Source organism: Colobus angolensis, unplaced genomic scaffold (genome assembly GCF_000951035.1).
Source record: "Colobus angolensis palliatus isolate OR3802 unplaced genomic scaffold, Cang.pa_1.0 Scaffold190, whole genome shotgun sequence".
Taxonomy (NCBI): domain Eukaryota; kingdom Metazoa; phylum Chordata; class Mammalia; order Primates; family Cercopithecidae; genus Colobus; species Colobus angolensis.
Genome location: NW_012115044.1, coordinates 6,492,429 through 6,520,278, shown reverse-complemented (window position 1 = coordinate 6,520,278; position 27,850 = coordinate 6,492,429). Strand labels below are relative to the sequence as shown.

The 27,850-nt window shown below is 44.4% G+C and overlaps 1 protein-coding gene across 1 annotated transcript in view; it reads right to left on the bottom strand.

The window, feature by feature from the left end:
* Window positions 1-3,197: 3,197 nt before the first annotated feature.
* Window positions 3,198-27,850, bottom strand: part of ARHGAP31 (Rho GTPase activating protein 31) — a 125,980-nt gene continuing 101,327 nt past the window's right edge. Inside the window, exons 9-12 of the mRNA XM_011940620.1 lie at window positions 23,152-23,214; window positions 20,011-20,571; window positions 12,756-13,036; window positions 3,198-8,791 (exon numbers count right to left, since the gene is read on the bottom strand). Of these exons, the coding sequence (XP_011796010.1) occupies window positions 6,374-8,791; window positions 12,756-13,036; window positions 20,011-20,571; window positions 23,152-23,214 (3,323 nt within the window). The 3' untranslated portion in view covers window positions 3,198-6,373. The remainder of the gene's footprint in view (window positions 8,792-12,755; window positions 13,037-20,010; window positions 20,572-23,151; window positions 23,215-27,850) is intronic.

Here is a 27,850-nt window from a genome sequence, read left to right as displayed (position 1 = left end):
TTTCAAAATTGCTGAGAATAAATTCCAAATGTTCTCACCACAAATATTTTAACCAGCTCAATTTAATTATTTAACATTATATTCATAAATCATAATATCAGTTTGTACCCCCAATAAAAGTATGCAGTTGTATAATTTCAATTTCCATGGAAGAGAAAATAGTGGTGAGGTGGGTCACCAGTGTGAAGGTGGTAGAAGCAGCTATGGGCATAAATAAGACAGTGCAGGGAAAGCATATGAAGTGAAAAGGTAAAGAAGGACAGAATTCTGGCGAATAATTGCTTTTAAGAAAACTTGTTTTGGGGAGACAGAATCTTGCTCTGTTGCCCAGGCTCAGGTGATTCTCCTACCTCAGCCTCCTGAGTACTTGGGACTACAGTCGTGCGCCACCATGCCAGGTTAATTAATTAATTAATTAATTGTTATTTTGTAGAGATGGGGTCTTCCTGTGTTGCCCAGTACGGTCTTGAATTCCTTGGCTCAAGCAATCCTCTTGCCTTGGCCTCCCAAAGTGCTGGGATTGCAGGCATAAGCCACAGTGCCCGGCCAGGAAGAGGAACCTTTTAAGTGAACAAAGCTAAGAAAATGAATCGCCAGGGAAGGAGGTAAAGCAGAGAGAGTTTCAAAAGAGGGATGATCAATAGGATCACATATAACAGGGAAGTCTAGAGACTGAGAAGTGAATGTTGGATTTGAATATGAGACACTACTGGTGACGTTAGCAACAGAGATTTTACTGGAGCTATGCGGGCTGAGGTCAGGCTGCAGTTGGTCCAGAATAGTGAATTGTAATGAAGAAGTATAAATTGAGCATTGATGACACTGATGACTCTTCCAAGAACCTAGACACAAGGTGGTAAAGGTGGACAGAATTGAGGAAGACTTTTGTTTAAGATAGAATAGACTTTGGCTGAATACACAGGGAAGAATAGTGGATGTCAGGAGACTGGGAACACAGAAGCCTGGGAGCTCTTGGAAAGAGGGGCAACACTTCCTTTGAACTAGAAGGGAGGTTAGGTACACACATATACAGGTAAGGGGAAATAGCAGTGTGAGCTTGAATAAAGATGGCTGATACTATAAACTTATGAAGAAATAACAGTTATTTGTTTGTGGGGAAGAAAGAGTTGTATAGGAGAGAGTCAAGAATAGTGGAATAGCCATTGTGGGTTGTGGAACAGCCGTTGTAGGTTTTGGAAATGAGGCTGCTGTTGAGGTGGTGGACCACAAATATCTAAAAGCTCTTATATTATGGTTTTATTGTTTTCTCTAATCTAATCCACAGACACAGTTAAAGGGCAGAGATGTGTGATAAGAGTCAATAACATAATTACTCAAATAAAAGAAGAGTCCCCTTTGATTGATTCAAGTAATAGAAAAATTGAGTTCACATCTGTGCAGGTGGACCCATGTGCCTTCATAAGCTGTGGAGTTCTGAGAAGCAAGGAGCTTTTATTCTTCTAATTTTTCATTATGATATCCTGGACTTACACTGGGTTTCCTGAGTGACAGGACTATGTGTTTGCAACAGTAAGAGGGTGAAGTTGCAAACATCTGGCAATTATTAGTATATAGAATAATAAAAACAACAAAAATGTACGGAAGCAAATCATCACGGACTTTTTTGGTGAGATCAAACATTGAAGTAACAAAAAATGACATCAAACAGAACAAACTGAAACAATGAGCCTGCTGCACATAATTTACTTTTCTGATTATTGGTTTTGGTGACCCCATGTCCTCCTCTAGCTCATAGGTCCATCATAAGCATTATATTTTATATCATTTATTAGAGTATTTTTTAAAGCATAACAATCTGTTTTAATTACACTTAAATGTCTCTATGGATAGTTTTAATATTTATATTTTTAATCAATAGAATTACATTTTGATTACATCTTTGGAAACGTATTTGTAGAGCTTAAAACACAGCTGAAATCATGTGGCTTTCCAATACACTTCTTTGAAAAAAGTGCTTTACTTTGCAGAATTATAAGCCAGAAAGTACTATGGCATTAAGTTATTGCAAAGCATTGTGATCTATCCAGGAAAACATATGGCTTTGGACCTTGTAAGCTTCTTACATTTAGCTACATCCTCCTTACCCTCACAGAAAAGTAATCTCTGCATTATTAATGTACCTCAAGATTACTAAATGATCTACACAGTAGCCAGCCAATCTGTGGTGGCCCCCAATTTTATGCTATCTGTACTGGCACTGATTTCAGGCAATCACCCTTCCACCATTGCCCCCTCCTCTCCATGCCTGGAAAGATGCTTGCTCCCTCTTCTGGCCTTGTTTTGCTAGGAAAGGTTTTGGTAATAGAGCACATTCTTTGTCATGCCACATTTTGAGCTGACCTTCCTGCTGGACAAGTCTAAAATCATATTCTTAGCAACACTTAACCCCAAGACTCATGTGGTCATCAGATTGGACTGGCCATGGTAGAATGTGGCCCAAATAAATCCTGGTGGGAACTGGACTTACTGTTAACTTCTCCCACTCTAATACTGGACAAAATAATTGTATGCTCCCCAGTATCTCTTCATGCAGGAATGCAAGGTGCCTGTGTAGACAAATGACTGTCCCATCCAATTTTAGCCAAATGTGATTATCATATGCCAAACACTGACAAGAACAATTTATCTTGAAATGAACAGTTTATCTTGGGCCTACTGCTTCATCATTAGCTAGGAGTTAACCTGCTTTGTCATGACAGAAGTCTCTAAAATTCTCTTTTCAAGCGGTATGGAATACTGATGTTACCTGGCTCATTTGCAGAGATCTCACACGTCACCAAACCAATTACGACCACACAAAACCTCCGAACTACTTATTCTAACCTAGTTGCCACTTTCTAGTTTTCTAAATCAAAGCAAAGTTCTCAAACACCTGAGTGCCTCACTGGGATGTTCTATTGGATTTGCAATTGTGTTCAATTTGATTATTTGAAATCAGTAGGTCACTTGAATACCATCGACTATCCTATTAAAAGATGCTGGTTACCACACATTTTTTCCCCTTCTGCTTTTGTCTGGCAACTTAATGGTTCTCAGCCTTGCTCCTGGTTGTTTATGGGGGTGTTTTATTTGCTGCCATCCCTCTCCCTTTTTCACTAGACTCTTGAATGATTTGGGAGTGCTAAGGTACCCAGTGCACTACCACCAAGCTCCTGATAAATATTTGTTGAGGATGATGACATTTACATTTTTTATGTCCTCAGAGTCTAGAATTTTGATTTGGACAATATTTTGAATTTTAGGGTTTAGATTGTTAGGTGTCTTAATGGGATTCTTGTTCAGATCTCTTCATATTCCAAGTGTAACAGAAAATGTAGGTTACTATTTTCTTCAGCAACCACTAATGCTGAAAGAAAACAACAGTACATGCATGTGTTTCACCTCAAATTCATCATTTAACATCAGCCACCCCCATTTTGAGGACTGATAGTTGATTTGAAGGCGCCCTCTGAGAATTTGATTCCATAGCCCTTTCTAGGGCACCAGGTAAATCCTCCTAAAAACAGCAGCTCCTGTTCTGTCCCCTCCTGAATGGAAGCAGACTATTTGATTCCCATCCAGCCATTCTCAGGGAGGTCTTTTCTCAGAGACTCAAATGAGTGGTGAAATAGATAATCCCAGAGCATTTGGGGGAACAATTTGGGGAGGAAATATGAGTTTCCTTTCGAATGGAATTTTATCAGTGTCAGGCTACCCCAGACCACAGGAAGTTTACGAATGCCTTTGTGATGGCTGGCAGGCTGGGCGAGAGTCAAAGCGGAGGTCCGCACTTGAGCAGCAGGACGCTGACTGAGAAGGTGAGCCAGTTTCTAAGGCCTTCTGGACTTGACTGGCAAGGAAAGCTGAGAGTAGGGACTATCTCTACAGCTGTCAGTGTGTCTCATGATGACGTCCACAGAATTGTGTTCCTGAAGGTGATGCTATAAATGTCAGAGTCTAAAAGATCTTGCAACCATTTTATAAATCCACACAGGCACCTCAACCCTTAGAACTGAAGTCACTTGTTAATATGTAAATGGTGGCTTCTCAGTCTATCCCCAAATAAAAATATATCTTATAAATGTTACCAAACATTTAAAATAATCATAAAATAGTTTACATATTTCATTATTTGGCTCAGAGTTCTGATGGTGAAGCAAAGTGCAGCTCTTTCCCTCCCTCACATTCTAACTGGAACGTGGTCCTTATCAAAGCGTGGACACCGCAGGGGCACTGAGGCTGACATAAAACCTGTCTGCCACATTTTCTGATAAGGCAGGAATGTACTTTTCAGATCTTTTGAACATGGTCTTTCTCATCTGTCACAACTCTATTTCTTGACTTTGCTGGCCAAGGGGAAAAATACTATATTCTAGGACTTTTCTTTCAGGTTCATATCTCATTGGCTGTTGGTCCAATGTCTTGCTCACCCAACGAGAAGGCCAAAACACTGATGAAATGCCTTGCTCACTCAGTGCTCTCGGAAGGCAGAACTCATCAGCTGACTTGCCAGTTACCCTCGCCACAGACACTGGCTTAAAAGGTACAGAACAAGATTTCAAAACTGTAAGGTTTATCAGGGAGGAAGGGAGGGAGGAACGGAGAGGGAGGAGAGAGAGAAAGAGAGAGAGGAATATGTATCTGTTGCGGAGAATCAGCTTCCAATTTCTCAATGGAGGAGGTAACTTCATCTCAGCCCCCACTAAGCCCAGAACCACCCTTGGTTGTGATGTCCCAGCCCTTAGAGAAATTTCTGCAATGACTGAGCTTCTGGACAGAATTCAGCCAGGCTTGAACCTGAGAAGCGATGCCCTGTGAAGTCCTTTCATGGGCAGCACCAAAAATCTGCCAGCAGGTATATTAGTTCTCCTTTCTCTCGTCAGCTGGAAAGGAAAGAACCATTGAAAATTATACATAACTGAAAAGAAAATCAGATTGGTTTATTGCTTCTGCTTGTATACAGAGTTGAAGAGCAAGTTTGAGTAAGTGCCTGGAGTGGGCGGTGGATAAGGGGAATTATGAAAGGGAGAGGGATTCCTCAAGTCTGTTATTTTTAAAGAGATGGGGTCTCGCTGTGTTGCCCAGGCTGGTCTTGAACTCCTGGGCTCAAGCAGTCCACCCATCTCAGCCTCCCAGAGTGTTGGGATTACAGATGTGAGGCACCGCACCTGGCCTCAAATCTGTTCTTGAGCAGTGGAGAGGAAAGGAAAAAGGAAGGGACCCACTGGCTAAAATAAAATACATTTTTAAGAAGGGCAACTCTCAGTGAGTGGTTGTGATGATCACCCTGCTAGGGCTCTTCCCTCTCCTCCTGGAGCTCCTCCCTTCATTCTCTCCTGTACTGCTGGGCCCAGTGTAGTGTGGAAGAAGAGTAAAGCTGAGCTAGAAGTGTTTTCTGCTAGTGCCCCGTCAATTTAAACACATTACATTTGGAGTGTAGTTCTGCCTCTGTGTGAGGCTTTTATCTATGACGACATCCTGTTCTTGGACTCTTGATACTGTAAAGAAAGCAGATGCCTTCACTTCACGATTGCATACCTAAATGAAGATTTAGTGCATTTCATTATGGTAATCCTCAGCTCAGCCTCCACCCTGCGCAGCTACTGCATTTATAAATTACAGTCCAGTACAGTGGCAGTTGGGGCCCCAAATTACTAAAAGCCAGAGCCAGGAAATCTCGGATTGTGCCAGTGTCAGAGTTTGCTCTTGATTCTGATTTTCTATGCTGGTACATGGAAATCATCTTGGACAGGTCTCCAGGGATTCCAGGGAAAGAGCATGGGTAAGAGTGGGTAAGCTTACCCACTTGGATATCTAAGTGCACGTTAGTTTGCATTTCCAAATCCACTTCTAATTTGGATAGTACACTTTACAAAGCTGATTAGAAAACTGGTCTAAAAGAACTCGTTTTAAAGAGCATTAAAAAGCATGAAGAGGAGGTCTTCTAACCCCAATAGCAACATTTTGAGGTTTGACACAGCAAGAGATTTTTCTTTCTTTCAAAGAACATTATTTCTTTCTTTCAAAGGACAGCCAGCTCTCAAGAGTAATAGCTAAAAGAAACAGGGGAGCAATCCGACTCATATACAAGCTCCAAAGTTCATTGGAGGTAAGCATTCCATCCTCTCCCCTTACCTAACCTTCTCTCACTTGCTCACACAGACTTAACTAAATTTCATCTCTCGTTTTTTCCCTTGACCACTCTTCTGGCAAATGGACTAATTAATAAGTGGTCAAAAGACTGAAGAAAGAGAAGTCAGAGGCCAAAATAGGCCCAAACTTGATAACCTGTGCCTGGAATATGGCAAGCTGGCCCTGTAATAACTTCCAGATGAATCAGGATATTTTTCAGACACCAGCAGGTGAACTGAAATCATTCTATTTGCCTCCCACTTCTTCCATCCAGAATTACTGATCTCCGCTGGGGCTGGTAAAAACAGCTAGTTGAGGTCTCTAGTCTCTGGCCATTCTTAGGGATGGTCATTTTATTCCTAAGTGTAACCCCTTCTGGCGTGACCCATGTGTTTTCTGCCAACTCTCCACAAAGAAGGCCAGGGGAAACTGTCTGGGTGGGACTTCTGATAGGGGACAGCAGGACCTTGGAATCTGTCACTGTGGATGAGGGGGGCAAGTGGTCCATAATGGGGAAAGGAGGACTGAATAAGATTAGGCTCTGAGGTCTTCCTGGCCTTGACCTGTGGAAAGGCTTAGAACCCCCAGATGGTCGCTCTAGTTTTGAAGAAAGAAGGTTGTCCCCAGATGGCTCTGTCTCTGACATGCGCTTTCTGCATTGCACTGTTGCGTCCTGGGTGGAGAGCAGGTTAGATGAGCCTGGTTCTGGAGAAAGGGTGGGCCCCTCGCACATGCAGGGTGCAGTGGCATCCACTGGTGAGGATTTAACGGTTCCGGGATCTTGCTTTGGTTTTTCTTCCTTTGGGCTTTCCAGGGAGGAGGGAGAATCATCTTTGGCAAGTTTCTGAGTGCTCCCACTGGTTGAGTTTGGTTCCTCTTGGCTCCTCTCCAGAGGCTGAACCCCACTCTCCCCTGAGCTCTGAGAGGGCAGGGGCTGTGGGATCTGGGTGTACTGAATCTTGGGAGGGATGACTGGGACCGCCCTGGCCTGGCACATTTTGACCATGAAGGAGGTTCTCACAGCTGACACACTCACAGGAGCTGAGTTACGGCGGCCTGTCAGTGCGTGAGTAACAATGTCCAGGTCCTGAGGGTCCTGGGGGTCCTGGGAGTAAACCCTCCAGGGGTCTGCTTTACAGTAAGATGAGGTCATCCATGTGACCTTTGGGTCTCCCGGCTCAGAGACCTGCATTCCAGGTGAACTAAATGAGGCCACATTCTCAAACCAGAAGAGGTCAGCAATGGGAATGGCAGGGTCCAAGTTGAGGGAAGAAGGCCTGTTTTTCCCTTTTGGGGGCCCACACTCTGTGCTCTTCAGCTGTAACTTTGTGGGGTGCTCTCCAGGTGAAGGGCTGTCCTGCATGCTGGGTGAACTCTCCTTGCTGCTCTCTGGCCCAGGAACATCACCTTGCCTAATCTGTGGCCTGCTGTGCCCCAGGTGTGTCCCCAGTTCCTTTCCCTCTGCTAGGCTGATGGGGCTGGTCTCTGCTGGCTTGGGTTGCACACCACGTGGTCCCTTCTGGTTGGGAAGAGCCTCTGCCCCTTTCAGGCCAGAGAACTCTCTGAAGGACCTCAGGGCTTTCTCATCCCACCCAGTAATCTCTCTCCTGGGTGCCTGAGGCTGAAGAGGGTCAGAATTCCTCTCTGTTTCAAGATTAGCACAACTGCTGGAGGAGGGAACCTCGAGAGTCCACTGGCTTTTAACCGTGGGTTTACTGTCTAGAGAATGGCTCTGGCGAAGGCTGGGCCTGTGGGAAAGCCTCTTCTCCAACTGGTGACCCTGAAGGCCCTGTACCTGGGCCTCGTGCGCGTCTTTCAGGGTGGGAGAGTGAAGGGGACTCGTCACCCACTGGGGTTCCTCCCAGGGCTCCACCATCTCCAGGCCATGCTGGGCAATGTCTGTCACAGTGTCATCTTCGTCACAGTCTGAAGGCTCCTGTACTGAATGGGTTACATCCTCCTCTCCTTGTGAGGCGATCTCAACCTCCCTGGTTGGGCCTGGAAGACCACAGCCTTTCCCCTCGGAAGCAACATTCTTTGAATTTTGCTTGTCACTGTGTCTTGGGGTGGCCTCCTCTGCCTGACAGAGGTTAGAGATCTCAGGGCTGTCTTGGGACTTCTGCTGGTCTATGTAGGGATTTGTCCTCAATTTCCTGGATGAGTCTTCTCTCTCCGGGCTGCCCTTTGAAAGCAGGACTGGAGGTGACTCCTCCAGAGGAGTTGGAGGGGGAGGAGCAGGTGGGAGTGGAGGAGACAGATTCCCTGGGCCTCCTACTTCCACCGTTGCTTGTGGAGATGCGGTCTCAAACGGAACTATTTCCAGAGGAGCCAGGCTGGCGAGGTCTGGGTGCACGCCCTGCTCAGGCCCCGGCTTCTCTTTACTGGCTGCTGTGGAAGCCCCCTGTGTGCTCTGATTGGCTGGATCCCTAGTCCACACCTCCAGAGGGGAGGAGACTGGAGCCGGGAAGGAGCCACAAGGCAAGCTCCCAGAAGGCTCTGGGGGAATAAAGGGCCCCAGACTCGACTCAAGAATAGGCTGAATTGGGCTGGTCTTCAGAGCAGGAGGTGGCAACGATGAGAGCTCCTCCTCAGATTCAATGATTTTCAGCTCCTGTTGAATCTCCGGCCAGATCAGGACATTGGCCAGATCATCTTCATCCTGAAAAACATCAATAAACTGATTGTCTTAGAACCAAGTACTCTGGGTGCTGACATCAGTGTTTCCAGTGAGAGGGAAAAGACTGGCAACGCCAGCCTGTGCCAGTTCAGCAAATACAGGATGCAGCACTGATAATACCTGTGGCTATCTGAGTGCTCACCATGCACCATCACATACTTTAGCTGTATCTTGTGTAATTTTCCCAACAACTCTAGGAGATAAACACTACTAAAATTATCCACTTTATAGATGAGAGGTTTAGGTTCAAATAGATTAAACAATCTACCTAAGTCATATGGCAGCACACCAGGATTGAAATCCAGTTCTTTTAGGTACTTACGTTCTGGTGCAGACAAGAGTCTTCCAGTGGAATGAAAATGTTAAGTCTTACCCTGACATCTGCTTTCCAAATAAGTAAATATAGTTCTTTTTTAATATTTTTGGTTTTTTTTGAGACAGAGTCTTGCACTGTCATCCGGGCTGGAGTGCAATGGCGTGATCTTGGCTCACTGCAACCTCTGCCTCCTGGGTTCCTACCTCAGACTCCCTAGTATCTGGGATTACAGGTGCACACCACCACATCTGGCTAATTTTTTGTATTTTAGTAGAGATGGGGTTTCACTATGTTGGCCAGACTGGTCTCAAACTCCTGACCTTGTGATTCACCCACCTTGGCCTCCCCAAGTGCTGGAATTAACAGGCGTGAGTCACCACGCCCAGCCTTTAATGTTATTTTTTGAGACAGAGTCTCGCTCTGTTGCCCTGGATGGAGTGCAGTGGTGTGATCTCAGCTCACTGCAGCCTCCACCTCCTGGGTTTAAGCGATTCTCCTGCCTCAGCCTCCTAAGTAGCTGGGATTACAGGCCTGTGTCACCCGGCTAATTTTTGTATTTTTAGTAGAGATGGGGTTTTACCATGTTGCCAGGCTGGTCACAAACTCCTGGGCTCAAGTAATTTGCCCACCTAGGCCCCTCCAAAAGTGCTGGGATTACAGGTGTGAGCCACCATGCCCAGTCTCTTTTTTCTTATTACCAAGGAATACATATTTCACATGGAAAAAATTTAAATACGTATTAAAGAAAAATACAAAGACATCAAAATCATATATCCTTACTCCCCACAGATAACCACTGTTAACATGGTGGGAATTTCTTTGTTGTGGTTTGTGGGGCTGCCTACTTCTCCACCTTGCTTGCTGTCCTTGTCTCCCCTCAAGTCCAGCTTCCCTTTGTCCTTCTAGACTCCTCCCTTTCCCTACCTAAAGCCCAAAGCTATAGACAGGAAAGGGATGGAAGGAGGCCTGCTCAGGGCCAGGACAACTAATTTCAGTTTCTTTCTTTTTTTTTTTTTTTTTGAGACAGAGTTTCACTTTTGCCACCCAGGCTGCAGTGCAGTGGCATGATTTTGGCTCATTGCAACCTCCTCCTCCGAGGTTCAAGTGATTCTCCTGCCTCAGCCTCCCAAGTAGCTGGGATTACAGGTATGCGCTACGACACCCGGCTAATTTTGTATTTTTAGTAGAGATGGGGTTTCACCATGTTGGCCAGGCTGGTCACAAACTCCTGACCTCAGGTGATCTGCCTGCCTCGGCCTCTCCAAGTTCTGGGAAAGGTGTGAGCCACCGCGCCCGGCCCAGTTTCTTTCATTTCTTGCCTCAAGGCCTAATTCTATCTCAGGGCGAGGCAGCTGGGGGACAAATCTCCACTCTGGGGTGGCACAGGCTTTTGTGAAAGTAATATTTGCTGCTGACCTCTCGTCCCTTCTCACCTAGCTCTAATCACTTGCTATTTCATATTAAAGTTACTTTTATGCTTGTCTTATCATTCCCAATGGACTGTGAGCTTCTTGAGGTCAGGATTGTGTTTATTCATCTTCAATTCATCAAGGCCAAGAGGTGCCCAGTATACTGTAAATGGGGGCTCAATAAAGGGTCTGCTGAACTGTAATGAATTCAGTGTTTTCTTTTGGATTATTTCTTTCACATATCTCTGTGGGATTGTCAAAATTAGTCTGCTTCTACTATACTGCATTTATCTGTGAACATTTCTATTTTGCCTACTAGACTGTGCCCTGCTCCTGAACGGGGACAGCCTCATCTCTTTACTCTCCTCAGCACCTCCATTAACTGAGCTCTTACTAAGAAATCAATACTAAGAAACCATAAATTCAGATGAACAAATGAACATCTAAACTCCCTTCCACTTCACTCTGCCCTCTCGGTAAGTGGACCCACAGTGCATCGTCTTGCTCAAACCAGAAACCTATGAGGTGCCTTTGACGTTTCCTTCTTTCTCAGCCCTTTGATCCTTCAACAAGTCCTGTCCATTCTACCTTCTAAATAGTGATTGTAGTCCTTCATTTCTATCCCCATGGCCCCACACTAGTCTACACCTCCAGCTTTTCTCTCCTGGCTTACCACACACTCCCCTCCTGATGCATTCGTGCCTCCTTTCTTCTCCAAGCCGTTCTCCACACAGAATAGAATGACCCATGAAAGATAAATTCTGAACACCTCATATGCTTTCCCATTGCCCGTAGGTTAAACCCCAAATCCCTTCCAAGCAGTCCGGGCTCCTGCATCCCCCTGAGTCTCACTTTTTCCAGCCCAACTATCCCAGGCTTGCTCCCATTCCTTGAATGGGAATGCTCTTTTCTACCTTGGATTCAAGGCACATCTTATTCTTTCTGCCTGGAGGTCTCTCCTTTGCTATTCCACCCACTACCCCTTTCTTCCGTCTTAAGTTATCTGCCTAAATATGCACTCTACAGAGAAGATTTCCCTGACCCTTGTGGCATGCCTCCTCCCTCTGACTAGGTTGGGTCCTCTTGCTATGTGCTCCCGTGCACTCCACGCTTCCATAGCACACCAGGAATTACTTGTTCAATGTCTTTCCCCAACTAGGCTGTTAGCTCCAAGAAGGCAGGGATGGCTAAAGCCTTGTTCACTATGGTGATGCCAGTGTCTGGCACAAAGTTCACGTTAAATACAACTTTTGAATGAATGAATGAACTGATGCCTTTACTTGTTCCCTTGAGTCCACCACTAACTTTAAGTTAGCAGCACTAACTTTACCTGCTTCTCAAAGCAATGCCATTCATTCCTACAGGGTCCTCCCTGTAAGAATTCAATCAATTCCCATATGAATCTCTTCATCTTTCACCTTCAACAAATGCAAATAGATCTTATAGAGACCCTCGCTCAGCCATCCTGAGGCCTCCATGGCACCTCACTCTGCCCTAACTCCCAACACATGGTTCTTCTGTGCACATCCTGAAAATCAAGACTCTGGAAGCAAGTTCAAAGGCATCCTCCTTTCTGGTACCTTCCTCTGGTCACAGAGCTGCCACCCAAATGCATGACTCCTCCTTGGGTATCCCTGGAAAACCTCCTCACACTTTCTATGGAAGGACATCCCATAAAAACCTTCTTGGAAAATTCCACCTCTACAAAGTAGACAAGGTTTAGTCAGCTCCAGTGTTGTATTTTAACTTCCCCAGAGCCCACAGGAGGAAAGAATGGATCCTGGAAATATTTCTGGTTTTGGAAATAAGTGTAGACAACTGCCCATCCAGGATGTCTGGAAGAAGAAGGCTGGACTCTGTGAATGATCATGATATTTGGGACTGGGGTATGACAAACAGGTCTTGTGCTGCTTCTGGGATTGAATGTCATTACATTCCAAGACATGTTACTGGCTTATGGTGACCTCAGGTCAGGAATATTTGGAGTTGAGTCTGTACTAGGGAATCCGAGCAGTATATTTCCTCCCCATCCCTGCAGGACTTCTGAAAAGTCCACTGCAAAACAAATCTCACATCTTCATTAGAAGTTTGTCTCTTAAAGTCCCTTTGGCAGAAACTGATTTTCAAAAAAAATTTTTTTTCAATTTACTTTACATTGTACCAAGAGCCCTTGGGAAAAAATAACTCCACCTGGCTGGAGCAGGTGGAGAGTGCACCTTACCATCTCATGGAGAAGGACAACTTCGGCTCTGGCCCTGGGGCTCTCCTGCAGGGTGCTGGACTCCATCTCACCAGCCTCTTGTCCCTCCTCCACCACCTTCTCCGGATTTGGTCTCTTCTCTAATTCATTTGAATTTTGAGAGCTCAAGGAGCTTTCTGGGGTTTTCTTCTCCTCCAGGTGGATGCCTGGCTCCTGGGACAGGCCTTTGCTGCATTCCACTGTCCCAGGTGCTTCAGGTACTGGCTTGGCATCCTCAAGAGCTGCCTTCTTAGGTACAGAAGCTGCAGTGAAGATGGGAGTTATCATTTAGTTAAATGAAGTTAAAGGAGGCTTCATTTCAAGAGAGACTGTCCCAAAACAGTCACTGTCCTGTCTCCTGGCCCTGCTTCAAGAAGGATGGAGGGAATTCCCCCAGCTCACTGCCCCTTGCATTTACTCTTTTCTCCTAGCAATGTCCTGGCCTCAGTTCCCAGAGTTAAAGATTGTCAGAGAAGGAAGGGACATCAAAGATCACCTAGTCTGGTGGTTCTCAACCAGGGACCATCTTGCTCCTACCGTTTTCTTCTTCCAGTGGACGTTTGGCAATGTCTGGAGACATTTTTTGGTTGCCACAACACTGGGGAGGGGTGAATGCTCCTGGCATCTAGTGGATAGAAGCCAGGGATGCTGCTAAATATCCTCCAGTGTACAGAACCTGTCCCACAACAAAGACTTATCCAGTCTAAAATGTCAGTAGTGCTGAAGTTGAGACGACATGCTCCAGCCCAGTCTCTGACTTCTCAAATAGCTGGTCAGACTTTGAGAAGTCCATCTAGGTGTCCAAGGTTACAAAAATCTATTATTCACATCTTGCTGCAAAAATATCTTATAATTATGATTAACAGCTTCCTGTGTGACTCTTTCCAGGGGTTATCTCTCGTCAATTTGGATATATCCAAAGTGATTAAGCTCTGTTCTTAAACATCTATGAGATCAGGAAGAAGCAGGCAGATCTCAAATTTGATCTCTATTGCTTTGCATGAAGGAAAGCCCCGTTTCATTGCATAAAGCTGTTTCCACACTCTGGATTAAAGACTGGGCGAGTACCCAGGACTGTGCTCCGCACATAGCAGGCCCTCAAGAAAAATCACCATTTACAGTGGTATTAAAGAAACCTGGCTTCAAATGCTAATTTCTCAATGAATCTTGTAATCTTGGTACAAAGGCATCATAAGACTTGCTTTTCAGGGCTGATGTGAGGATAAAGTAGACAATATGGAGACAAAGCATATAGCAGTGTCTGGCATACTGCACAAGCTCAGAAAAGTTTGTTGGTTAAGATTGGTTAAGACCAAACCACTCATTGCCATTGTTTATACTGGTGTCCTAACTCTGAGGTGTCTCACCACAAGGCCACCCCAGCAACTCAGATCTAGTGACAGCATCCTGATGTCTGAATTAAAATGCTTCAGAATTCACAACAGTGGTATTTCCTTTTGCCCATCACTTTGTAGGCTTATTTCCTGAAATTCAGTTTTATCTTTGAATATGTAAAATATTTACAGAGTTCAAAAGTTAAAACTACAGGTCATTCTTTGGTATCCACAGGGCAACTCTTTCTAGGACCTCCCCAATACCAAAATCCATGTGTGCTCAAGTCCCTGCTATAAAATGGCATACATAGTATTTGCATATAACCTATGCACATCCTTTTGTATTAAATCACCTCTAGGTTGCTTATAATATGTAATACACTGTAAATGCCATGCAAATAGCTGTTATGCTGTATTGTTTAAGAAATAATGGCAAGAACAAAATCTGTACATGTTTAGTACAGATGCAATTTTTTATTCTGGAGATTTTTGATCTGTGGTTGGTTCAATCCGTGGATGTGGAACCTTTGAATGTCAGGGGCCCACTGTATATAAAAAGGCCCCTTCTTGCTGGCCCAGCCACAGGTCTGCTCTTCTACCAGTCCCCTTGCCAGGCCTTGCACTCTTCTGCTCTGGTCCTCCCTGTGGTTGCAATCTAACCCCTTCTTCAAGGCAAACCTAACAACACCTCTTTCAAGGCTTCCCAGACCAACCTCTCCTTGGTCACCCACCATGTGTCCATCACTGTTGCTTCTGGTTTGTTCCATACTCCCACTGTCTCTTAGAGATAACTACTTTTATTAGTTTATTGGTTTATTCTGTCAGTTTATTTTTGCATATTTAAACAGATACTTGTATATATTTTAGTTTCCCATCCTTATACACAAAATCACTATGTGATACAGATTGTTGTTTGCTTTACATTTTCTCACTTAACATATCTTGAAGCCCATGCCATGTTAGTAGAGAGGGAAATTAGTCATTCTTTTTTTTTTTCAGACAGAGTCTCACTCTGTTACCCAGGCTGGAGTGCAGTGGTGCAATATCGGCTCACTGCAATCTCCGCCTCCTGGGTTCAAGCAATTCTCCTGCCTCAACTTCCCTAGTAGCTGGGACTACAGGCACCTGCCACTGTACCTATCTAATTTTTGTATTTTTTAGTACAGACGGGGTTTCATCATGTTGGTCACACTGGTCTCAAACCCCTGACCTCAAGTGATCTGCCCACCTCAGCCTCCCAAAGTGCTAGGATTACAGACGTGAGCCATCGCGCCCGGCCTGATCATTCTTTATGATGTGGCCTAGTTTGGGTTTCCTTCAAAGCAGATCCTGAAACAGGGTCCGAGTAGCAGGTGGCCTATTTAGAAGGTGGTCCCAGGAAGCAAAAATGAGAAAGTGAGAGGAACGGAGGAAAAGTCAATAAAGAGTATTTTGTTGAGTTGGTTCCCATTTTCAGCAACTGGAACTCAATCTCTGGTAACCCTAAGAAGCACTATGTAGAATGTGCCCCCCAACAATCCCTCCGTATGATAAGAGGCTGGGTCATTCCTGATCCCTGGCTTGTATTACTTGAGAGCTACCCCAGTTAATTCTCCATGCTTCTGAGCTGTCCCACACAAAGGCTGAGTGAGCCAATCCCTTCATAAAATGCTCTGAGGCAGAAAACCGGAAACGCAAGGCAGACATCTGAAATAGGTGCCTTTCGTGTGCACAGAAACTGTCCCCGACAGATGCGCAGGCGTTTGGGGGAATGTAGTGCAAAGCTCACGAAGCTATGGACTCTATAGAACTTCATTGTGTGGATGCATCCTAGTTATTCAACCAGACTCCTAAAGGGGGCATTTGGGTTGTTTCTAGTCCTTTGCTATTACAAATAATGCCATGACATGCAAACGTCATTTTGTATTTATGCAACTATTTATTTAGGATAAATTCTTAGAAACTTTTGGGTGAAAGGGTAAATGCATCCGTTTTTTTTAAACACATATTTTTTAACATTCTCCTAAAATCTAGTAGTTGGAGGAACTTGCCAGTGTCCCTTTTGGTAGAGCTTCCTTCCATTGATCATGACTATTAATATGGACTCCTGTGCGAGGTGTGGAGGAAAGGCCCATGCTAACCATAAGTTTGTTCCTATCACTCACTCCCCTGCTGAAAACCCTCTGTGGCTCCCTATTGCCTCCACTATGGCATGCAAAGCCCATCTCACTGTGGCCCAGTCACATGTCCTCTCTTCTCCCACTCCCCTAACAGGCCTTATTCTCCACTGCTTTGGTCCTCCCTGTGATTCCAGTTGAATCCATTCCTCAAGACATAAACCTAACAACATCTCTTTGTAGCTTTCCCACACCATGTCCCACCGTAGCACTCAGTGTTATTATCTATGTGCTGCACAGTCCTCACGTTACCATGATCTCTTCTCAGGTACATGGCTTCTATCCTTGGGTAAGTTCCTCAGAACAGAGGCAGTATCTATTCCTAAAAATTACCTGCAAATCTCCAACAAATTTTTGTCGGCTGACATATTTGGTGGCTACTTCTAAACTACAAGAAATCTCCATAGCTCAAAAGGGAAGGGCATTGCCATGTTCCCAGCATGTGACACATTATACACAAAGCAGGTGACCATAGAGGCAGAGATTGATAATCGTTGCCCAATATCTATCCTCTTCTTTATTTGGAGGTAGAACCTCCCCCACCCCTCAGATTTTAGCTGGGCACATGGCTTTGCATCTAGTGACAACATGTCTCAGTCTCCTGAGGGTAAGTGTGGCTGTGTGAAATACGTTTGGCAGATGGGATGCAGTGGAAATGATGTGTGCAGCTTCTAGGTGACATCCTTAAGTAGAAGCTGCTCAGCTTCTTCCTGTAGCCCTTTCCCATGGGTGGGAATGTGACTGTGGGGGTGTTGAGCCCACTCTGACCACGCAGACAAGGACAACACCCCTGGGTATGGCTGAAGGAGCCTGGAACACCAGATCTCCTGGATCACAGTCACCTTACTCTGGACTTGTGCGTAAGATAGAAATAAACTTCTATCTTGTTTGAGCCACTGTATTTTTGGTTTTCTATATTATAGCAGCTTAGCCTGTACCTTAACTAATATAATCAACTAATGAGTTTATAAGGTAGGCTTGCTTCCGGTTAAAAAAAATAGGGCAAAACAACTTTTTGCGGATGTTACAGAATCATATTTCAGATGCACTAAAATAGAACTAAGAGAACTCTACTGTAAGTTCTTCAGTAAAAGAATGAGGCAACTCCTAATATCTCTTAAGGAAATTCCGGATTTCCATTTATCAAGTTTCTGTAAAGCTATATGTTTATTCTGATCTTCCTTAATTAACATTTCTAGAACGGGATGCAGAGAGTGTTAGTTGTAATTTTTAAACCAGCCCATAAGCTCATCCTTCACTTTCGGAAGGATTCTGTTTGCTGTCCTTTCTCCCCACCGGCTGAGGATAAGGTTAGCACGACATACTCTTGAATCAGGTAAAAGTCAGATAATCAACCATGATGATTACATTGATTAATCCTTCGATTTTTTTCATTCAGAGTAATCAGTATTTACAATCATTTAACTTTAGTTAAAATGCACCATTTACTCGATATCTCTACGCTTTGGGTTGCACTGGAATTTCACTTAGATTGGCCAAAAGTGGGAGAGTTGGTTTGACTAGATCAACTAAAAGTTTAAATGGGTAACCTGGAAAATTGTCTTTAATTCTTTTTCTTTTGCCCACTGCTACTGCACAACAGAAAGAAAAATATTTAATTAATGAAGGTGAAGTTCTCCACCTGGAATAATCATGGACATTATCATGAGGTTACCACTGAAGTTAACCTCACCCCGTCAGAGAGCAGGATGAGGGGACCTGTTGCCCCTGAGACTTTCAGCAGTCCCCTTCCACCCTGGGTCTCAGATCTGGATGGCTGCCTTCCACAAGGCCCCTCTTTCTGCCCTGACTGCCCACTGGCCATAGGTAGGAAGGCAGGCTGGAGTCTCCCTTAGTGTCTTTCCCAGACCAACTTAATGCAAAATGGGTATTCTTATTTATATGGAGGAGAGAGGGGGAAAAATGGATAACAGACTGTCTCTAAAAGACCCCGATCCACTCTTCCAGAGAGGATAACAAATCTCACAAAAGCCTTTGGAAATACCGTTTTCCTCAAAGCCTTCACTCCCTCCCCTACCCTTCATCCTGCTGCATCCACGCCAGCCCATGACACTGTTTTCCAGACAAGGCATCACTGGATCCCCTGAAATGTGCTCATCTGTATACCTATCCTGAAAGGAAATGGGAGGAGAGGACTAATATTCACTCACATCTTCTGTGAGCCGGACTATGGACAGGTATTTTATGGACATTTTCCCATTCAGACCTCACTACAGCCTTTGGGATAGGAGCCTCCCCTGCTTTGCAGATGAGAAACAGGCTCCAAAATCTCCCACTGCCAAACTGACAAAGAGCAGTAAAGCTAGCATCTGAATCAGCCAGGCTGGGTTCCAAAACCTACGTATTTCCCACAACATGTAGCTGCCCGGAATGCCCTTTCTCATCTTTTCTGCATGGAGAAACCCTACCCATTTATGAAGGCTCAGTTCAAATGTCACCTCTTCTAAATCTTCCTGGAATCCTCCTGAGAGGACTGCCTCTCCTTCATGCCCTTGCCATCTGTTATGAACACCTCTTTCATGATGCTTTGGGTACCTAACCCCTCCCTAATTCCAAAAATCCTGAGGAGGCTCTTACGGTTCTTCCATAGGCCGACGCTGCACTGGACTTCAGTGCAGAGTTGCAATTTCCCTTCTTAGTTTGTGAGCTCGCTGTGGGGAAGGGATCATGTCTTAACAATCTTTGTAACTCCACAGCCCATAGTGAACACAGGAGGGAGCGTGGTCGTGTTACAAGCATGGATTTTTTTAAAGTCTGGATTAAAATCCTGGTTTTTCCACTTCCTCGCTATGAGTGATTGAGTTAATAACCCATTCCTCTTTAAGGAAATGGGGATAATAGTGACTACCTATATGATAGGATAGAGGGGAGAAATGAGATAATATTTGCAGGACACTTAGGGGAGTGCCTGACAACCTAATAGGTGCTGAAAATGACTAATATTAACTGAAAAGAAACATTCCTAAATCACAATAAACATGTTAGTGTGATTGTCAGCCATCCTTTCCTTTGGGGTTCTCCCTGTTTCCATTTTATGTGGCCCATGTTTGCTCCTTAATTAAAGAACCTCTCCTCACTCCAGACACACCCAGAGACTCAAGTCTGGCCAGTCTCAGAACCCAGTGAGCTGGGCAACAGTGACTGGTCCAAGGTTGGGCATGTGACTCAGGCAGATCCAATCAGAATCCTTCCTGCATTTGACATCAGAAAATTGGGAGAGGGATGCTCTTTCTTGTTGCTAGGGTTGCTAGCCATGTTGTCTGCAAATATAAAGTAGAAATGAGGATGGGTGGATGGAGAGAGAAGGAGACTGGAAGACCTGAATTCCCAATTCCAGCTCTGCAGCTCTGCATTCCATTCTGAGTTTTTCTCCTGCCTTCTCACTCTGTGAGCAAATAAAATAATAATAGGTAACATTTATTATATACTTGTTGTATGTAGACACTGTTCTGAGAGCGTCATATGTATTAAATAATTTAATACAACAAACTTATGAAAAAGTTATTATTAACATAATTATTCCCATGTTACAGATTAAGAAACCGAGGCACAGAGTGGTTACATCTGCTGCAGATCACGCAGTGAAATGGCAAAGTCTGGATTTGTACCCAGTCAGGCTCTAGAGCCCACAGGCTTAACCGCTTCACTGTATTGCCTTGCAAACTCGAAGCAAATTTAAGTCTGGTTTTTCTCTCTTGCAATGGAAAGAGACCCTCCCTCACTTACCTGCAGAAGTCTCAGCTCCCAGCGGTTTCTCGTCTTCTGGCCAGCCTCCGCTCTCTGATCCATGAAAAGAAAACTCTTCCAGGCTGGAAAGAGACTGCAGCTCCTTCGGGGGTGTTCTGCACGGCGTGCTGTTGGTGCTGATGACAGCGGACACGCGGAGCGGCACAGACACCGCAAAGGGCTCGGAGATGTTCAGCGCCTTGCGCTGGTGACGCGGCGACGGCTCCATCTGGAAGAGGCTGCTGGTGAAGACGGATTTGCTAGGGCTGTCGTTCGAAGTGTAGAACATACCCAGCATCTTTGGGGCTGTTTGCTCGCCCTCTGGATCCTCAATAGGCCGGAAAACCTTCAGTTGTTCCGGTGGGGGCCGGGCCTGAGCGCCCTGGAGATGGACATCAAAGCCACCCTCAGCCCCCGGAGGCATCCCCTCCTGGCCCCATTCGCCCTCCTGCTTGGTGAGGTCACATGAGCTGCCGGTGCCGGTGGAGTGCATCTTTGTTGCTGGAATGAAAAATCCACCGGTGGTAACTGTTCGATTGAAATTTCCCTTGGCTTCTTTTCCTAGTAAAAAGGAACAGGTGTATGGTCAGCAGCCTGGGCACACATACAATGGCAGGCCTTCCAGTAAGGGCAGGTACACGACATTTGAACACTAGAGAGGCACAGCATTCTAATAGGGGCATAACCGCCCAGATAAACACAGGTAACATCTGGATGACAAAAGAGAAAGCACTTCCTTATATGCATAGAATTTTAGCATGATGCTTTGGTAGGACTATTTGCTGTCGTGCCATACAGATCACTTTTCAACTTTGCAGGTAGAGCAGTTTTCAAAAAAAAGATTACTGCTAAAGTTGCTAAACAGAGCCATCATCTACCAGGCATTAATTATAGATCATGAAAAAATAAAGAGACAGATGGGAGGTGGTAGGATGATGTTTGCTCAAAATGAAGAAGACAAAAATGAAAAATAAACAGAATCTTGTCTTATTTTAGAACTTTAAAACTTATTGTTTTAAGTTTTCTCTGGCAGATGGACCCAGACAGGGGGGTTTGATTTCCCAGCTAGGAAACAAATGCTGTTAACAACTAGACCTTTCCCACCTTTTCTCAGGCTTCTTCCCGTTGATTCAGAGGATGAGAAACTAGATATGTAAATTAACTAAATGTTAGAAAGTACAGTTGTGAGGAGCAAATATATATATTTTTTGAGATGGAGTACAGCTCTGTTGCCCAGGCTGGAGTGCAGTGTCGTGATCTCGGCTTACTGCAACCTCCACCTCTTGGGTTCAAGCGATTCTCCTGCCTCAACCTCTTGAGTAGCTGGGATTACAGGCACCTGCCACCGCCCCGGCTAATTTTTGCATTTTTAGTAGAGAGGAGATTTCACCATGTTGGCCAGGCTGGTTTCAAACTCCTGACCTCAGGTGATGTGCCTGCCTCGGCCTCCCAAAGTGCTGGGATGACAGGCATGAGCCCCTACGCCCGGACCAAGTTCTTGACTGGCTTAGACATGAAGGCAAGGAAGAAAAAAGTCTACATGGGAAGTAAATAAGCTTGGAGATGATATGTGAGTTGCCAGGGATCTAGAAAATAATTTCTAATTTGGTACTAAGCACTAAACTGGGCATCTTACATAACTCTATGCTTAAAGTTCTTATGACCACCCAGTAAGAAAGTGTAATGATCTTTAACACATGAGGACACTGAGACTCAGCAGTTAGATGAACTGTCCAATACTCACATACCATGTATATAATGACCTATATTTTGAAATATTAACTCCTGCAAAACTGGGCAAGAACTGCCAAGAAGTTTCCAAACCAAAGCAGACGGATGAATATAAAAGTAAGAAAATGCTGAAAGTATCAAGTTAACTTAAGAAGACCTCACTGAGTATTATACAGGTTTAGAATTATTATTATTATTAATTATTATTATTATTATTTGAGACAGGCTGAAGTGCAGTGGCACAATCTCGGCTAACTGCAATCTCCACCTCCTGGGTTCAAATGATTCTCGTGCCTCAGCCTCTGCCTCCTGGGTTCAATTCTCATGCCTTGGCCTCCTGAGTAGCTGGGATTATAGGCATGCACCACCACGCCTGGCTAATTTCTTGTATTTTTTTTAGTAGAGACAGGGTTTCACCATGTTGGCCAGGCTGGTCACGAACTCCTGGCCTCAAGTGATCTGCCTGCCTCAGCCTCCCAATGTGCTGCGATTACAGGTGTGAGCCACCATACCCGGCCCAGGTTTAGAATTATTGTTAAAATGTTGTTCTAAAGATTTTCTGTATTGTTTTGGTCTGACCCATTTTTGAAAGAGAAAAATGTCTTGTATTAAAGGAGCTGGAAAGTCATAGGATAAGTATAGGGAAGTTTTAACAGTCTGTTGCCAGACAAATCCTTGGCCTTGTAACTTGTAATGGTGCTTGTTGGTTACTTAACAGAAACAGAAGGGAGAGATACAGGCAAGTCAGCCCTGAAGGATAGAGCCGTGAGAACAAATGTTATGTGTTATTTTCGTGGTGGGTGTTACCTCATGTGCAACTGTATACACGTCTGCCCCAACAAAGGATATTGTGGTTTGCACATGGCTGATACATAGCTGGTGCCTAATTAATGTTTAATGATACATCATAAATGAATGAATGAATGAATAGCTACATGAATGAACCTACCAACTGAAAATCATGACTTGACACAAAAACTAGGAAGCGAATGCATATGGAAACAGCCAAATTCAAGATACATAGGCCTCTAGGCATAAAACCATAGGGCATAAACCAATGCTTGGCTGTTTCTTTCTGCCCAAAGGGGAAGCCTCTTCTGCCTTAGGTTTCAGGTGTTGACCTTTTACCTGGTTCAGGTTTGAATGAAAAATAGCCATGGACTCCAGCTGTGGCTAGAGGAAGGATGGGCAAAGAGGATGGCTCTTTAGGCCTAGCCCTGGAGTAAGGTAGGGGAGGTTATGGTGCTATGTAAACCCCTTAAATTAGGGTAGGGTCAGGGAGGGATTTGGGACTAGGTAGTTGTGTGTGATTGTGACTACAGAGAAGCAGGCACGACAGCTTATAAAGGCAAGTGAGCTCCAGCCTCCTCGTTGTAATCTCCAACTCAGAAACTCCTTGTAAAATCTTACCTTCCACAGGCACTGAACACAGCGAGTCCATGCTTTTAGCTGGTCGGATAGTAGCCTTTTCCACTAAAGACAAAAGAAAAAATATCCTTGATGAATGCATATTAACAGAAAGCATTCAGAAAAATAGGTCAGGCTGTTCAAGTACACAAGACAAAATTCTTTAGGAAAGTTTTTCCAGTATAGTTGATCCCCTTGAAAACATTCCTCTACCCCACCCTAGATGTTCCTACTTTCTTAATGGGACAGATTTCATAAATTCAGGGCAGTTATAGATCAAAGTTTTATTAATATTTTACAATAAAGGTAAATTGCAATTTTGTCAAATAGCTCATCGCAAATGAGGAGTCCTGAGCCCAATACTGTACAAAAAGTATTCAAGGATGAATCTGGGGTAGAATCTATGAGGCTCCAGGCCACTCTTCGTATTCAGCAGCAGACAGCTGAGATCGTATCTTAGCTACTGCGAATGTGGTACAGCAGGTGAGAGGGCCCAAGGGAACTGGAGTTAGGCTTCTGCCGGATGCAGCTCTGTTCCTTGAGGCCTGCAGGCTGGGTGCTCCCCAATGATCTCACCCGTCAACCTCACCCTGGAACAGATCCCAACAAAACCTTTTTTGCACACCTACGCTGTGACTGGGTGTGCGCCATGCATATTTGTAAGCCAGCTTAGCAGCTTTTTGGGAGTGTGGTTTAAATGAGTAAAAACGTATTCCAGGCATAGTATTAAATAGATGGATTCACAAACACCATCTCTTTTCAGGGAACTAAATTGGCTGAAAGGTAATTCCTTCTAGGTCGAGCTTGTCAAGAGGGGAAAGAGGGTACTTGGAAGCAGGAGGCCCAGGACTAGTAGCCCTTAAGGTAACTCTGAATTCAGAAACATCTGGGTTTGAATTCCAGCTCTGCCACTTTTGGGCTGTGTGACCTCAGCCAAGGAGCTAAATTTTTTTTAGACAGTGTCTCATTCTCTTGCCCAGGCTGGAGTGTGGTACAGTGATCATAAGCTAACTGCAGCCTCAACCTCCTGGGCTCAAGCAATCTTCCTGCCCCAGCCTCTGGAGTAGCTAGGACTAAGGGCACGCACCAACAAATCTGACTAATAAAAAAATTGTTTTTTTAGAAACAGGGTCTCATTATGTTGCCCAGACTGGTCTCAAACTCCTAGACTCAAGCAATCCTCCTGCCTTGGCCCCCCAAAGTGAGAGCTAAACTTTCCTAAATTCCAATTTTATCATGTGTGAAATGAGAAAAAATAGAGCTGTTGTGAGGATTACATAGGTAAGGACTATAAGGTAATTATATTGTACTAATCTGCAATAGAGTAAGTACTCATTAAAAAGTAATAATTATTGATTGTTGTTGCTGCTATTCAGGATGGATTAGGGCTCAGCAACAAAGGGGAAGACAGGAGAAGGTTCTATGAGAAGCAGTTAGAGGTGGCCTTAACCAAAATTGAGCTGTAACTCAAGCTTGTTTTTGTCTCTTGTTTAAAGTTCCCCTGTTCTTCCTCCTTGATCCAAACCTGCTTCTTCTGGGAGGTTCTGAATTAACCCCTTGGTCTCCCAGCGTGGGGCTTCTCTCTTTCTGGGGCCTGCTGTGGGACGCCCAGCCATCTCCATGCAAATCCTTTGCAAAGGCAGACATTGCCTTTCACCTCCTCACTTCCAATGTGCCCCAGAATTCTTATCCTTTGAAGATCTGCTATTTCCACAAATCTATAAATTGATTTACTGCCCTGACCCTACCTGGTCAGCATCCCTTTGTTTGTGTATTCTAGGACATGCATTGCCTTTGTTTTCCAGGCTGGAATTTCTCTGGTTTCCACGTGTCAACCTTGCCAGGCAATGACCAGGCGCCCCTGACTGTGTCACAGAGGCCGGGCAGCAGCTCTGTCTGTAGGTCCATCAGTGTCCACCCACCTTGGTGGTGTTGAAGGCTCTTTCTCATGATGCAGTTCCTTGTGGCCTTGCGCAGCACAGCAGCACATCAGAGATGTGGCTTGGGGGACAGTCCCCAAGCATTCCCTGGCCCCCTTTCTGGAAAGTAACTAAGAGCTCAGGCTCCTGTGGCCTATGACTACATTTAGATTACATTTTTCTGTCTGGGACCTTGGCCTGGCCTCACAGAGGTGCACCCCCCAGTTTTCTGGCAGCCTTTGTGTCCCTGAGTCCTCCTCTCTTAGCTGCATTACTCAAAGGTGAGCCTGGACCTGCTATAGCCGTATGGCTTTGAAATTTCTCTGCTCACAGTTCATTTTGGAGGGTGCCCTGAACTCTTCTTTCTCTTTAGTAATTCAGCAGCATTAAGTTGTTTGGAACTAACAACTTAATGGAATCAATTAACATACCCGTATCTAGAAGGCTCTAAAGTTTATGTGTCTTAATTCAGTTCTCCATTTTTTCCAACACTTACTTTCTTACCTGTTTCATTTTCTAGATATGGTTAAACACCCCTTCACCCACTCCTCCCCACCCAAAACAATCCCAGTGCTATTCATGGTGAATTAAGCTTTTAAATGTCCTTAGTTACGGGATTTCAAAGCATATTATTTACGTATGTTAATCCATTGGTTCCCCTTTTCACATACATATTTCAACAGTGAGCTCACATGCCACTTACAGAGACCACACTGGTAGATTACATTTGTTACGGGGTTCAGTGGCCTAACTTTAATCATAGATTCCACTGAAGTTATGGCCATGAAGTCTATTGGTCTTTTTTTTCTTCAGAGTTGCCAGCAATATTCTTCTGGTAAAAAGAAACCACTTCAGGCAATAGTTAAGGCCACAGGGTGCCACTTATATTGACACTGACAGTTCTTGAATTTCACCCCTGCATTCAGTTAGTGAAGATCTGATTAGTTTGTTCATAAGATCACAAGCCAGTGACTTTCAACCCTGGCTGCATATCAGAATCCCCTGGGGAGCTTTTAGAACATTACCAGTACTCAGACCTCACCACAGACCTCCTGAGGCAAAACTGCTATGGTGTGATCCGCTCTGTGGGCGATTCTGAGGTCCAGGTGTGGGAAGCCCTGGCCAGGGGCGTCCCGCGTGTTCTGTGAGTTTTTACCGCCATTTGATCTAGTCCTTGGACTTGTTCTTTTTGGAAACCACATGGGGGTGGAAATCTCCCTAAGTAAAGATCAAAGCAAACCACTTATTTCCTTTTTGTTGTTTTGTTTTGTTGTTTTTTGACTTTTCATTACTGGTGAACCTCTCTCATGGCTGTACCACTAATTCTGCAACTGAAATTCTCTCTTTGATGTGCTTAAGCAAAGCTCTTTTCATAGATTGGGAGTTTCTGGTCAGGTACTCTTCTCCCCAGTTTCTCCCTTAAGAATCCTATTTTCTGATTTGTATCTGTCTTGCCATACTTGTGGCAACCTGTCCTCTTCATTCTGGCTATCTTTCCGTTTTGTGCAAGCTGAGTTTTGCCATACGGTGAGTCCATTTCCCTTCTGCCCTTCGCACATGGCTCTTGTACTTCGTGGGTGTGAGTCCCATTCCTCATGCGAGGAGTTGGCTCAGGATCCCAGGCTGAAGCCAATCAGCACAAGGCACACCATTGACAACAGGGACTGAACCATGTGGCTCAGTGAAGGATACTGAGACAAGGGGAATTTTGATGAGGCCTTCTGGAAAAGAAGGGTCCCTGCTCTTAGGAGCAAGCTACCAGAAATGTTCTTTCTTCCTCTGGACCTAGAGGGATAGTCAGAGGGAAAGCCTAGAACTACTGCAGCCACTTTGCCACAGCAAAGGAAGCCAGTGTGGGGATGAAGCTGACCCAAAGGAGGACACAGCTGGGGAAAACATGGAGAAATCATGACAGAGTCCATGTATTAAACCCCCTGAAGCCTTCCCTCTATCAGGATGTTCAACTGCAGAAGCCAGTAAATTCCCTCATTGCATAAGTTGATTGAATTGATTTGCCATTATTTACAGCCTAAATCATTGTAACTGCTGTACTGTGACACCCCTCCTTACTCTAACAGGCAAACATAAAGATCTCTAAAATCTGGACTTTCTGATCCTTGGCATGTGATTATTACCGGGTTTGAGGAAAGTCCTTAAAAACATTATCTCACATTTTTCCTATAGGAATTAATTTTCCCCCAAATCTCTATTAAAAATTTCAACATTTAGAAACCTACCACCCTTAAACTTACCACCTAGTTTTGATAATTATTGACATTTTGCCTTATATTTGCATTATCTATTTCTATATTGATATTTATCTACCTACCTATAATTTGCTAGCTATTTGAAAGTGTCAATATTTTGCTGCTTCATCCTTTAATACTTTAATTTTAGCATATGTCTCCTAAGAACCATAGCACACTATGAAAATTTATAATTCCTTAATACCATTTAATATCCAGTCTATATCCACATTTTCCCTCTTTGTTCCCCAAATTGTCTTTTGCAGTTTTGTTTTGTTTTGTTTTTGTTTTTAGAGATGTGTTTTTGCCATGTTCCTCAGGCTGGTCTCGAACTCCTGGGCTCAAGTGATCCACCCACCTCAGCCTCCCAAAGTGTTGGGATTACAGGCACGAACCACTGTGCTCGGTCAGCTCTTTTATTTTTATTATTATTATTTTTTACCAGGATCCAGTCGAAGTTTGCTCATTGCATTTGTACATTTCTCTTTTACACCTTGGTTTCATAACTATTGCTTCCATTGTTATCATACTTTCAAT